The sequence below is a fragment of the Cydia splendana genome, chromosome 5 (assembly GCF_910591565.1).
Source record: "Cydia splendana chromosome 5, ilCydSple1.2, whole genome shotgun sequence".
Classification (NCBI taxonomy): Eukaryota; Metazoa; Arthropoda; class Insecta; order Lepidoptera; family Tortricidae; genus Cydia; species Cydia splendana.
Window position 1 is genome coordinate 16,610,074 of NC_085964.1, and position 15,129 is coordinate 16,625,202.

At 39.9% G+C, this 15,129-nt stretch overlaps 1 protein-coding gene across 1 annotated transcript in view; it reads right to left on the minus strand.

Moving 5' to 3' along the window:
• LOC134790848 (fibronectin type-III domain-containing protein 3a) overlaps positions 1–15,129 on the minus strand; it is a 99,327-nt gene that overhangs the window by 38,747 nt on the left and 45,451 nt on the right. Inside the window, exon 2 of the mRNA XM_063761818.1 lies at positions 2,748–2,961. Coding sequence (XP_063617888.1) covers positions 2,748–2,907 — 160 coding nt within the window. The 5' untranslated portion in view covers positions 2,908–2,961. The remainder of the gene's footprint in view (positions 1–2,747; positions 2,962–15,129) is intronic.

Here is a 15,129-nt window from a genome sequence, read left to right on the forward strand (position 1 = left end):
GTTCGCGAATATTGTTTAAACTAAAATCTTGCGTTTATTGTATCTATTTGTACTGCTTCAATGACGTAGGTATGCATCAAGCGTACTGATTATTAGAGGCAAAAAAAAAATATATTAGAAAGCTATCTATCTGCGTTTGAGCAATATGAATACATTTCAACAATGTAAGTGATAAAATTGACTCGATCGTAATAATAAGCGTTCGTGCTTGGTGTAAATGCCAGCTGAGTGACCTTAATAATTTTATGAAGCGCGCAAAACTAGGTACAGCTGCGTGGACGTTAAATAACGCATGCAATATAGCAGGGCTGTATTCAAATTAATGGCGAAATAAAAAAGATCCTTTTACTCGAGAAACAAAGCACGTCAAGGCTGTCGCGGGATTCCCGTGGCGTTGCTCAAGAGCCTGCGGTTGAGTGAGTTGCATTGCTGGCCGTGGATTCTGAATGAATACGCAAGCACGGGGAGTCGAGTTCTTAAGCGAACCAGCGTAGCCTGATGTAGAAATCAATAATGTGTTCTCTCGACTAGAGCTAGGAATCACTGCCTGTCTGACGCTGACCGAGGAACATTGTACCATCGATTCAGGAACTATTATTTGCCTACGCTCCGCTGTTCCTGAAGACAGGGCTCAAATGAACACGTAGTATGACGCGCCTTTATTGTTCACTGGTTCACCTTATGCCTTTTGACTCGCCAGTGCTTGGTTGGTAGAATGCCACCCCCGATCTTAACTATGCGGCGCGTTTCCGAACCGGCGGCAGCGGCGCGAACAAAAGTGGATGATCCCACAAAGAGACATTATCCGAGGCCGCAGACGGATTTCTACGAACATCCAAAACACGTTCATTCATAAAGCGCAGCGCCACGCCACCGCCCGGAACGGGGGCGCCGTGTCAATGTCGAAAAAAAACAAAAAGTTAATTGGATGAATGCAGATCCGAGAAGTGGTTCCGTTATTTCATTTCATATCTATGGCGGCCGTTTTTTGCACGCTAACGCTAAAGCGTTGTAATCATAACTGTAATGTACTTAATTCGCTATTGCTGATGTGTTAAGATAATAATGTAGGGTAGGCCTACTTCTTTTTGTGGCTAGGCTAAAGTTATTTGTTGTATTGTTAAATATCGAATATTTACATTACAAAAAACTTTCGCTTCAACCTACTTTTAAATTTATATCTTCGTTAAATAAGTCAAATAGGACTTTCACAAACTCGCTGTGCCAAACTCAAACCTCATTAAAAGTATGTAACTACCTATACTTACATAATACATGCCTAATAATGTATAGTACCTAATATGCCTAGCTATTGTCCTAGAAGTCATTAGAATTAATGATAGGCTGAGTTACGAAAGTCGTAAAACTAACAACAGCGCAATTAGTAAAATACCTACGTGTGTGCATACTATTATATACATACTCGTATTATGCCTTGTTGCATGCTAAACAAAAATACCTATGTAACCTATGTCATGAACAATCTTTGCGTCGCAAAACCACTGCAAAATTAAATGTTATTGCTGCGTATATGTATGTAATTAGAAAAAAAACAGCCAATTAATTCATCATATAAGCACAATACATGCAAACATACGAGTAGGTACATTGTATTTGTAGTTGGATTGGATTTTTCCACTGCATTTCTTTCGGAATTTATGATAAATGTCGTAGAAATAAATCTTATCAACATTACGAAATCAAAACAAAATCACGAATTAAGTAATAGGGAAATAAATTACTCTAGTAGAGTTAGACCAAACTAAGTTGGCAGCGATTTTAATAGCACAGACTGTGCAAGTGTTATTTTAAACGTCAAACTTCTATGAAATTGTGATATAAATAAGATACTTTATTTATTTATTTTATAGTAACAAAACTCACAATTTTAGGCATTAAGAACGCCATTCGTACATTATTTTTATGTTTTGTGCAATAAAGTTTAAATAAATAAATAAAATTCATATAGGTTTTAGATAAACTTAATAAAGCATGCCAGTGAACAAATAGTTAAGCCGCACTGGGCTTAAGCTTAACTGCTGCTCAGAAATATTATATTCTAATTAAGTAGTAGGTATTAACTACAACTAACAATGCTTTAGCGGACATTCAATTGCAGCTGCAATCAATTATACTTCATAAATCAATCGATTAACGATCGATAGACAATACTGATTCGATTCTCCAAATATCGAATCTCTACATTCTCTACTCGTGTTTGAGATTATCACCGTCTGCTGTTCGTGGGGCACTCGTCGCTCGTGTTTCAAGAGCATTCAGGAACTCGATGTTTCCTAACTCAGACGAATTAATTTAGGTATTAAATTTAACTAAACCTATGGGTTTGCGTCCTTAGGAAAATGTTATATGTTTCGCCATAAAACGGATGCCACCATATCTCTTAAAAGAGCGTGTGTCCCATTTTGTTTGAAATCTTTTAGTCTCGTTATTATGGTCAGTAATATTTTGATGAAAGTTTTTTGAATTTTTCTGTGTCTGTAGCTGAACTGTGTCACGAAAGCTGGCACGAATGAAATGAACGAAACTTTCATGGGACGAGTGACACCGGTATACAGTCAGAGAGGTTAATATGATATTACGCACAGTACGCACACATTTTCATTCATTCCATCCATTTGTGCTAGCTCTTGTGTATCGACCTGTACCCAACTATATATAGTCCTGGGCCTGGGTCTTACGGTGTCTTCAAGTCTTAGGGTATAGTATAGGTGAACTCTTGTACTAACCGTATTCGGCGTGCACGGTGCACATATGCGCGTGCTGCGGATGCTGCGGGTGCGGGCACATCTCGGGCACGTAGTACGGCTCCGGGTAGCCGTACTCGCCGTAGTAGGGCTCCGCGGGACCGGGCCCGCCGCCGCCCTCCGCGACGCCCACGCCCACCATCGTGACTAGCAGCGCATCGCGCGCCGGACCATCCGGAACCGCGCACCACTAACTCTGGAATAGGAGAAAAAAATCAATTAAAACTAGCAAAAAGCAGAGCTTTGTAAGGGCTCGCGGAGTTTTTAACGTGAAAGTGAAACGTACCGGGCCGCCATTTTGATCCAATCCGAGGCTTGTTTCATGTTCGATCGAGAGGGTACGTAATAACGCAGCTATAAGTGAGAGCAAGAAAGAAATATACCTACTAACCGGACCCCGGTTGCTGTCCGGTACGCCTGTCTGTTAGTGTTACAGCTTTTACTTAGTCCATTGAAAACGTGTCCAGACGACAAAATCAAATTGCCAATATCATCCACACGTAATATACAATTTCATAAGTGCTTATTACATCCTACACGGTCGCCCAGTACTTTTTGTAAGGAAGCCAACTGGCTTTCCTACATAATGTTGGGTCAGCGAGCCAATGTCCTTGAATTTATTTTTGCGTCCACTCCACACAATTGAGCACTTCGCACATAAACAAACACACACAGTTCCACTAGGTACAGCCAGTTCTTCCAAGTGCTCATCAAGACGAGTCGGATAACTAAAACAGCGTGTGCCTATGTTGCACCAAACCTGAGTTCCACTAGGTACAGCCAGGGTTCAACATCAACTTTATCTAGGATACTACTCTCCTAAGTGCTCATCAAGACGAGTCGGATGACCAAAACAGCGTGTGCCTATGTTACAACAAATCTGAGTTCCACTAGGTACTGCCAGGGTTCAGCATCAGCTCTATCTTGGGTACTGCTCTTCCAAGTGCACATCATGACGTGTCGGATGTCCAAAACAGCGTGTGCCTATGTTGCACCAAACCTGAGTTCCACTAGGTACAGCCAGGGTTCAGCATCAGCTCTATCTTGGGTACTACTTTCCTAAGTAATCATCAAGACGAGTTGCATGACCAAAACAGCGTGTGCGTATGTTGTATAAAACCCGAGCTCCATTAGGCACTGTCAGGGTTCAGCATCAGCTGTCTTGGGTACTGGTCTACCCAGTGATCATCATGACGAGTCGGATGTCCAAAACAGCGTGTGTCTATGTATGTTGCACCAAACCCGAGCTCCACTAGGTACTGCCAGGGTTCGGCATCAGCTCTATCTTGGGTACTACTCTCCTAAGTGCTCATCAAGATGAGTCGGATGACCAATCCATAATGTGTCTTTGTTACACCAAACCTGAGTTCCACTAGGTACTGGTAGGGTTCTGGGTCATTTTGCTGAACTACACGCCGACGTTGCAATTGGCGTGCAGTCGGCGTGCAGTTCCCATACAAGTTGAAGTCGGGTTGTAGTCCTTCTGTATCGGCCCTAAGTCACTGAAGTTTGTATTAATATGCTTACTCGTATCTTTATTTATAATTTACCATTTCCAAGCAATATTATAGTAACACTAAAGGCGCCTTTCATTAATTACGTAAGACAATCAATTTTTGCCAGTTTTTGACCCCCTCCCACCCCTATGTAAAAAATAATAAGAATAGGCTGACCCCCTCCCCCTGCCACTTCAAAAAATATTTTTATGAATGTTTATTTGTACCTGTACAAAGGTACTTGAGCTCGTTTAAGCTAAAGTGGTATCCAGACGGGACTGATCAAATCGGTTGATTTAATCAGAAAATGAATGGTATTTGCATCCGCACCTCCTGATTCGATCAGGCAATTGAATCAGATTGGCGAAAAATTGATTAATCTGGATACGCCTTAACTCTGCAGTCTGCACCGTGTTTGATAGTGTATAGAGTGTCGAAGTATTATTTTAAACGTCATAATTTCATAGAAATTAAAAAAATATCGCATCTTTGTGATCTTACGTAAGAACTATGAAAATCCCCTCCCGCCCCCTTGTTCAACCCCCTCAACCCCAAAATCGACTTACGTAATAAATGAATGGCGCCAAAACTGTTTCTCGAACTGAAAATACCCGATTTAAGTTTGCTAACACAACATGACTGATCAGTTCATCAGCGTCACAGAACATACGAGTAAATTGACCTCCGCAGTGAATATACTATGATTGTTCAAGTAGGTATTCACAGAAACTTAATTGCTAAATTGGGAATCAAACCAAGCGAAGCGAGGTGGGTTGAATCCAAAATTTTAACCCCCGTTTGTATTTATCGTTGTTAATGGCGTAAGCGCCATCGACATTATTGAAATTGTAAACACCACATAGGTATTGTATTGTCTGAGTATCCACAACACAAGCCTTATTCTTGTGCTTACTGTGGGGCTTAGTCAATTTGTATAAGAATGTCCAATATTTATTTATTTACTACTAACTACTAAATTAGAGAAATAAATAATCGTCATTAGCACGAATGTTAATTCATTATTTTGCCAACACATGGCGCTAGTAGTAATACAAAGTGTTATTACTTTATTTAACTTATTTTTTTTAGGTTTATAAAATGATATTTTTATGTTTGATAACACATCTAGACATGAATTTAAATTACTATGTTAAATCTCAAACCTAACAGTGCGATGGTTTTTCCGTAAAGTGTACCACAAGAATGCATAGTTTGTCGAAGAGTGATAGGGCTCGCTTCGCTCGCCCTAATAAAAAAATAAACAGATGTCTTATATAAAAGAAAATTTGACCAAGGTCTAGGTATAGTGCGATTTTGGATGGAATGAAACCGACGTCTTCTGCATTCACGGCAGAATCAAAAAACATGCATCGAAATATTTCATTAAATAATTTGGTTTCTTCCCTAGTTGCAGATTAAAATTTCTTTTATAATAGTAAGAAAATAAATTCTTGTTCTTCATTACAGCAAGTAGGTGTTGATCAAAATATGTGTGTTTGTCTTGAAGTACCATCACTAAGTCAATTGTGTTGTGGACAACCCCGTACTTTGAGCACAGAGCTGTTGACTGAACTGTAAACGCCCCTTACGCGTGTTACTCGACTCAAGTCGACTCCATAAAACGTTGTAGTGAGTTAAAGCTTTGTTTATCTAATTACTCGTAACGAAAAGAACAAGTCACACCATGTAACGTTAATATGGGTGGCTACTAGCTACCACAGCTACCTGGAACAGTAGATTTGTATATACTGGCAGAGAAAATCTTTAGCGCCTCATTTGTTATTGCTTGGTTAAGTACTTAGTTACGAGAATGGAGAAAACGCTCTAAGAATGATGAAAAAGAGAGATCTTTGAACGTTGTTCCGGCTAGCAATGAAAACAATGGGCAAATTTGCCTAGACCAGCACTTTAACTAAATATTATGTACAAAATTTAGTAGGTATAGGTATAGTCACTTGTATGCAGGAACTCGGTTGTTAAAAGTACAAAAACAGTATAATTATGGGGACTTAATTGCATCATTTTTTTTTAATCTTAAACAATGCATGCATCTAACAAAATCTCGTATTACACATTTAATTTCTAACAAACCAAGTTTGTTTCTCTCTACTCTAATTATAAGCCAAGAAGAATTTCGTAAAGTTTGAAGAAGTTTCTACGGTCGTAATTTTATAGGTACCGCAAGTTTCCCAGGTCGTCTACAAACTATTTCGTAACTTCGGCTCTTTTAATACCGCGATATATCGATTGAGAACATCATACTTATACGTACTAGCTTTCGTGGCCTTCAAATATTAAGTGTCTACACGCCAGAGCAGCCAAATATTAGACCGCCCGTCGCGAAGAGAGAGCTTCTTGGCTGCTGGTGTGTAGTACTTAATCGAAAGATTATTCGAACACTGAGAAAACCTGTATAATTAAGACCCTAATATACTATACAATCCTTACATGATCAGAAAGCGCATTTATACTGGTTCGCTTGGAGGTTCGATTCGAAGCGATTGGAGCAACACTCCTGATGTTGCACAAGCTTGAAGCCTCGTCGATATCTGCATGACATATCCGCGTCAGAGCATCGTGACCGCATTTGCCTTTTAAATGGGGTGCTGTCACGGCGGCTCACGAGTTCTGCGTGGATGAGCCCGCAATCCGTGTCAGTAATTTCCAAGGAGCACAGCTCTTCTACTCGTTAAGAAAGCGTACGTGGCAACGCCGCGGCGTTACGAAAATGGCGCCGGCATGTACAAAAAAATGTTAATAGCCAGAGAATGTAAAGGTCAGGGTCTGAGTCCTAGCGGTACGATACCGGTTAGCTTTAAAGAATTAAAACTCGCTAATTATAAACGTCTCTATAACGCTTAACTTATTTGAGGACTTTATTCTTATCTTTAAAAGCTTCGTTAGTTTCGTAGTGTTATCATATCAGTTACATATTTTTCTTATCTAAGTGGTGCGTTTATTTGCCGTGTAAGACCATAGATATTCATCGGGGAATCCCCGTTGCATCAGTAAAGTGTTGTAACTTGAAAGAATTATCACGAAATGCGTCAGTCGGAAAAAATATTGACTAAAGTAGATAGGTAAATAGTTTCACTAATTAAATTAAGTAGGTATGTACCTATAAATTACAGTTACACAATGTCGTAAAATGAGTTGCACACGCGTATATGTACCTAATGTAATAATTGCAGTCTATTTATGGTACCGCGCTATGATGTCTACAAACTAAATACCCAGTATGCTTACTTCAAAGAATTGGAGATCATTTAGGTAGGAGCGAGTCACAGATAACTTTGTTACGTGCCGGCAACAGAGCCTGCATTCGACAACAAGTCGAATTAAATACAACTTCATTTCAAACATACTTATTACATGGACACTACTTCTACTTACGTTCCAAGACGATTTCAATCGTTTGCGCTTGTGAGGATAGTCTCCCAATACTATTCAATATAGTATACCTACAGACAAATTTAATTAAATTGATGGACAGATTTCATTTTCATTTAGAGCTCAGTATTTACAATGTCCCATCATCGTGTACATTTTTATCTTTATACCTAAAGTAATGAAAAAGAATAGGTATATAATAAATCCATCAAGTTCAACAAACCTTGCATATTATGCATAATAATAATAACAAATGCAATATAAAGTACGTACTGTATAAATATTTATCTTCTCTGAATTGCATTGATTATTTCCATAGATGTGTGGTACGAGTATAGGTATTCTATATCTAGCAGTTTTTCTCAGAAGCACTTGTCTTGAATTGGTTTGAGATTTTGGCCTCCTCGTCGCAAATAAAACGTAGTATAGTGGTTATATTTTCTCTGGCTGTTGCTGGGTAGTTGGATTTTCTAAAGTGTAACTCAAGAGCTCTTTCAACGATTCGTACATTACCTAAAAAAACTATAAGTAAGTATAAACTGAAATAAATGTCATATACTAAGAAAAAGTGACCAAGGCCTCCAGTGCCCCAGGCTGGAATCGAACCAGCGTCCTCTGCTATCGCGGCAGGTGCCTGAACCACTCGGCCACCGGGCCACAGCGACATTAGTCAAATTTTCCAAGTATATGCACTTCCTACTGAAGGCTTGTGGCGCCCCCTGGCCATCTCTAAGGTAGAACAGTATGGTTCGAACCTTCTATCTGGATCATTCTCATGATGATACCGAGCTAGCGAGAGAGATGGCGCTGCCAATCAATACTATGAAGTATTTGAACAAATTAAATTATTTTTCAGAAAATATTTTAATTTGTTTTTATCAAGTAGAAACACTACTATATAAATTATAAACTGAAATAAATGTCATATACTAAGAAAAAGTGACCAAGGCCTCCAGTGCCCCAGGCTGGAATCGAACCAGCGTCCTCTGCTATCGCGGCAGGTGCCTGAACCACTCGGCCACCGGGCCACAGCGACATTAGTCAAATTTTCCAAGTATATGCACTTCCTACTGAAGGCTTGTGGCGCCCCCTGGCCATCTCTAAGGTAGAACAGTATGGTTCGAACCTTCTATCTGGATCATTCTCATGATGATACCGAGCTAGCGAGAGAGATGGCGCTGCCAATCAATACTATGAAGTATTTGAACAAATTAAATTATTTTTCAGAAAATATTTTAATTTGTTTTTATCAAGTAGAAACACTACTATATAAATTATAAACTGAAATAAATGTCATATACTAAGAAAAAGTGACCAAGGCCTCCAGTGCCCCAGGCTGGAATCGAACCAGCGTCCTCTGCTATCGCGGCAGGTGCCTGAACCACTCGGCCACCGGGCCACAGCGACATTAGTCAAATTTTCCAAGTATATGCACTTCCTACTGAAGGCTTGTGGCGCCCCCTGGCCATCTCTAAGGTAGAACAGTATGGTTCGAACCTTCTATCTGGATCATTCTCATGATGATACCGAGCTAGCGAGAGAGATGGCGCTGCCAATCAATACTATGAAGTATTTGAACAAATTAAATTATTTTTCAGAAAATATTTTAATTTGTTTTTATCAAGTAGAAACACTACTATATAAATTATAAACTGAAATAAATGTCATATACTAAGAAAAAGTGACCAAGGCCTCCAGTGCCCCAGGCTGGAATCGAACCAGCGTCCTCTGCTATCGCGGCAGGTGCCTGAACCACTCGGCCACCGGGCCACAGCGACATTAGTCAAATTTTCCAAGTATATGCACTTCCTACTGAAGGCTTGTGGCGCCCCCTGGCCATCTCTAAGGTAGAACAGTATGGTTCGAACCTTCTATCTGGATCATTCTCATGATGATACCGAGCTAGCGAGAGAGATGGCGCTGCCAATCAATACTATGAAGTATTTGAACAAATTAAATTATTTTTCAGAAAATATTTTAATTTGTTTTTATCAAGTAGAAACACTACTATATAAATTATAAACTGAAATAAATGTCATATACTAAGAAAAAGTGACCAAGGCCTCCAGTGCCCCAGGCTGGAATCGAACCAGCGTCCTCTGCTATCGCGGCAGGTGCCTGAACCACTCGGCCACCGGGCCACAGCGACATTAGTCAAATTTTCCAAGTATATGCACTTCCTACTGAAGGCTTGTGGCGCCCCCTGGCCATCTCTAAGGTAGAACAGTATGGTTCGAACCTTCTATCTGGGGGGCGCCACAAGCCTTCAGTAGGAAGTGCATATACTTGGAAAATTTGACTAATGTCGCTGTGGCCCGGTGGCCGAGTGGTTCAGGCACCTGCCGCGATAGCAGAGGACGCTGGTTCGATTCCAGCCTGGGGCACTGGAGGCCTTGGTCACTTTTTCTTAGTATATGACATTTATTTCAGTTTATAATTTATATAGTAGTGTTTCTACTTGATAAAAACAAATTAAAATATTTTCTGAAAAATAATTTAATTTGTTCAAATACTTCATAGTATTGATTGGCAGCGCCATCTCTCTCGCTAGCTCGGTATCATCATGAGAATGATCCAGATAGAAGGTTCGAACCATACTGTTCTACCTTAGAGATGGCCAGGGGGCGCCACAAGCCTTCAGTAGGAAGTGCATATACTTGGAAAATTTGACTAATGTCGCTGTGGCCCGGTGGCCGAGTGGTTCAGGCACCTGCCGCGATAGCAGAGGACGCTGGTTCGATTCCAGCCTGGGGCACTGGAGGCCTTGGTCACTTTTTCTTAGTATATGACATTTATTTCAGTTTATAATTTATATAGTAGTGTTTCTACTTGATAAAAACAAATTAAAATATTTTCTGAAAAATAATTTAATTTGTTCAAATACTTCATAGTATTGATTGGCAGCGCCATCTCTCTCGCTAGCTCGGTATCATCATGAGAATGATCCAGATAGAAGGTTCGAACCATACTGTTCTACCTTAGAGATGGCCAGGGGGCGCCACAAGCCTTCAGTAGGAAGTGCATATACTTGGAAAATTTGACTAATGTCGCTGTGGCCCGGTGGCCGAGTGGTTCAGGCACCTGCCGCGATAGCAGAGGACGCTGGTTCGATTCCAGCCTGGGGCACTGGAGGCCTTGGTCACTTTTTCTTAGTATATGACATTTATTTCAGTTTATAATTTATATAGTAGTGTTTCTACTTGATAAAAACAAATTAAAATATTTTCTGAAAAATAATTTAATTTGTTCAAATACTTCATAGTATTGATTGGCAGCGCCATCTCTCTCGCTAGCTCGGTATCATCATGAGAATGATCCAGATAGAAGGTTCGAACCATACTGTTCTACCTTAGAGATGGCCAGGGGGCGCCACAAGCCTTCAGTAGGAAGTGCATATACTTGGAAAATTTGACTAATGTCGCTGTGGCCCGGTGGCCGAGTGGTTCAGGCACCTGCCGCGATAGCAGAGGACGCTGGTTCGATTCCAGCCTGGGGCACTGGAGGCCTTGGTCACTTTTTCTTAGTATATGACATTTATTTCAGTTTATAATTTATATAGTAGTGTTTCTACTTGATAAAAACAAATTAAAATATTTTCTGAAAAATAATTTAATTTGTTCAAATACTTCATAGTATTGATTGGCAGCGCCATCTCTCTCGCTAGCTCGGTATCATCATGAGAATGATCCAGATAGAAGGTTCGAACCATACTGTTCTACCTTAGAGATGGCCAGGGGGCGCCACAAGCCTTCAGTAGGAAGTGCATATACTTGGAAAATTTGAATAATGTCGCTGTGGCCCGGTGGCCGAGTGGTTCAGGCACCTGCCGCGATAGCAGAGGACGCTGGTTCGATTCCAGCCTGGGGCACTGGAGGCCTTGGTCACTTTTTCTTAGTATATGACATTTATTTCAGTTTATAATTTATATAGTAGTGTTTCTACTTGATAAAAACAAATTAAAATATTTTCTGAAAAATAATTTAATTTGTTCAAATACTTCATAGTATTGATTGGCAGCGCCATCTCTCTCGCTAGCTCGGTATCATCATGAGAATGATCCAGATAGAAGGTTCGAACCATACTGTTCTACCTTAGAGATGGCCAGGGGGCGCCACAAGCCTTCAGTAGGAAGTGCATATACTTGGAAAATTTGACTAATGTCGCTGTGGCCCGGTGGCCGAGTGGTTCAGGCACCTGCCGCGATAGCAGAGGACGCTGGTTCGATTCCAGCCTGGGGCACTGGAGGCCTTGGTCACTTTTTCTTAGTATATGACATTTATTTCAGTTTATAATTTATATAGTAGTGTTTCTACTTGATAAAAACAAATTAAAATATTTTCTGAAAAATAATTTAATTTGTTCAAATACTTCATAGTATTGATTGGCAGCGCCATCTCTCTCGCTAGCTCGGTATCATCATGAGAATGATCCAGATAGAAGGTTCGAACCATACTGTTCTACCTTAGAGATGGCCAGGGGGCGCCACAAGCCTTCAGTAGGAAGTGCATATACTTGGAAAATTTGACTAATGTCGCTGTGGCCCGGTGGCCGAGTGGTTCAGGCACCTGCCGCGATAGCAGAGGACGCTGGTTCGATTCCAGCCTGGGGCACTGGAGGCCTTGGTCACTTTTTCTTAGTATATGACATTTATTTCAGTTTATAATTTATATAGTAGTGTTTCTACTTGATAAAAACAAATTAAAATATTTTCTGAAAAATAATTTAATTTGTTCAAATACTTCATAGTATTGATTGGCAGCGCCATCTCTCTCGCTAGCTCGGTATCATCATGAGAATGATCCAGATAGAAGGTTCGAACCATACTGTTCTACCTTAGAGATGGCCAGGGGGCGCCACAAGCCTTCAGTAGGAAGTGCATATACTTGGAAAATTTGACTAATGTCGCTGTGGCCCGGTGGCCGAGTGGTTCAGGCACCTGCCGCGATAGCAGAGGACGCTGGTTCGATTCCAGCCTGGGGCACTGGAGGCCTTGGTCACTTTTTCTTAGTATATGACATTTATTTCAGTTTATAATTTATATAGTAGTGTTTCTACTTGATAAAAACAAATTAAAATATTTTCTGAAAAATAATTTAATTTGTTCAAATACTTCATAGTATAAGTAAGTACTTAGGTATACGTTACAGGTCGGCCTCGCGATCAGTAGGTACTATCAGTAGTAATTTTGCGTAACGCCATATATTTAAAGCTTTGAACAGGTTCATTTGAGGCGATGCGCTAGATAAACGAGGGGAATTCTATCCTAGATCAAGTCTTTCCAACATTTAAGTAGTCGTCGAATTTACACAAAACAAATATAATACCAGCCTTTGGTAAACATTGCAGAAGCTTGTAGCTAAGGCATTTTTTCGTCCGCTTTATTAAACGTAATTAATGTCTTTGTTACCTACTGAAAAGGAACTCATATGACTAAAATTTCCCAATATTCGCATCTGTACGGGACTGACTGGGTAAATACTCCAGTAGGATGCAGAGTGTTTTTTTGTTTTAGTAAGTAGATATGGTCGGTTTTCACATTTTTATCTGATTAGATTACGTAGTTTGCATACATAACAGCCAACGAAAAACTCATTCAATTGTTTATCGTATTTTCCCGAATATCGAGCAAAAAATTCCTAATTTCAACTAGTTTCAATGGCTGTTGCATGCTGTTACAGATGTAGTGCATAATTATTTTCACCTCAGCAGCTCGAACAAGGGTACTTTGCTTCTTAAAAACAGTGAGCAAAATGCGATTTTGCTCACTGAGTCATTTTGTCTCACTCAGTGAGCAAAATCGCATTTTGATCACTGAGTGTGTCTCACTCAGTGAGCAAAATGCGATTTTGCTCACTGAGTGAGACAAAATGACATTCAAGTGACCTTTATAGTCAAATGTCATTTCAACATGCGGGGTCTAATACAAGTTCGATATACTTGGGTTCTATTATCTCTGTCCCTCTAGGTATGTTCTCACTGCTTAGGGTGAAAAATTTTGTGTACTACACGAGATCAAAGTTATTTACATCTCGTGCGCTTTTGAATCCCTTACTACGCTCAAGATTCTAAATTAGATTCACTCGCTACGCTCGTGAATCTATTATAGAATCTTTCGCTTGAACGGGACTCAAATTTTAAGCACTCGAAGAAATATCAAACTTTGATCTCTTGTTGTACAAATAACTATTTCCATCATATTTTCACGGAAACGTACGAACGTGTCTTGCTACTTCTACTACAAAAAGTACTGAGGTTGACTGAAGTAGCATGACAAATACGATCGTTTCCGAGAAAATACGATGGAAAGCAATTATGCACTGAATCTGTACGGCTGTTAGCCGTTAGACGTGGTATAGGTAGCTGAGGCCATCTGAGGCGAGGCGACGCACTCGTTTGGTGTCACGAATAGCAACCAAGGATTGGAATGGACCCTCGAGACGGTTATTCATCGCACTCGATCATGTTCAATTGAATAAACACGCAGTTGGCGTGGAGTTTGCTATTAAAGCCGGATTCTATGTTGTTATGTAAATATCAAGCTCAACTAAAACGCCGAGGCTTCCTGATTCTTAATCGTATCGTAATAGGTGACCGGACTGTTTCGGAGAACCGAATTCCGATCCTTAAATATCCATTTTGAACTTCCATTTAAGTATATTAGTATTTATTTCATTGGTTGGTTTTTGCCTATTTTCTTAATATCTTCAAACAAAATTGAAATCATCTCAAGTGCAAATTATGAATTTTCGAACTAAAAATCCTCCCAAAAATCATGGCCAAGTATAGAATTCATTTACACCGACTTTTCATATGTTGACTATACATAATTTCAATTCAATCGGTCCAGTAGATTCGGAACAAATCAGCTGTGACAGAAGTACAACCAAACAGACATACGAGTGATCCCTTAAGATTTCCATTTTTTTTCCTTTTATGGTACGAAACTCTAAAAAGTCGGAGTATAATTTACGTAGACAACCTATCATCATCATTGTCATCACCGACACCGAGTGATCCACTATTGGGTCCTGGTCTCCATGCTAGAACGAAAACTCACCGTATTATGTCAGCAATTATGTAATCATTATTGTCATATACCTAAGCCAAATTAGCCTAAAACTTCCACTTTTGGACATTTGAATTGCTGATTCTGTGTATATAGGTATAGGAATAAGCATTCGTACGAATAAAACACGTTTTCCCATGCAGATTGTAGCTTCTTATTTTTAGAAAAATATTGTTTTACTATATTGTAGATTGACTCAATTCCGTCAATTAGCAATTTATGGGACACACCTGCGCTCTGCGTATCGACGGCACAGTGGGCATCAATCCACCTACGCGAGCATTTGGTAAAATATATCGATTTTAATCTCATATTACACGCCCACAGCTCATCGAGGGGCCATCTCGACGAACGAAAGACGTCCGTTGTCTAGACTCTAGAGATCACCAACCCACTAGATACTCGTAGATCA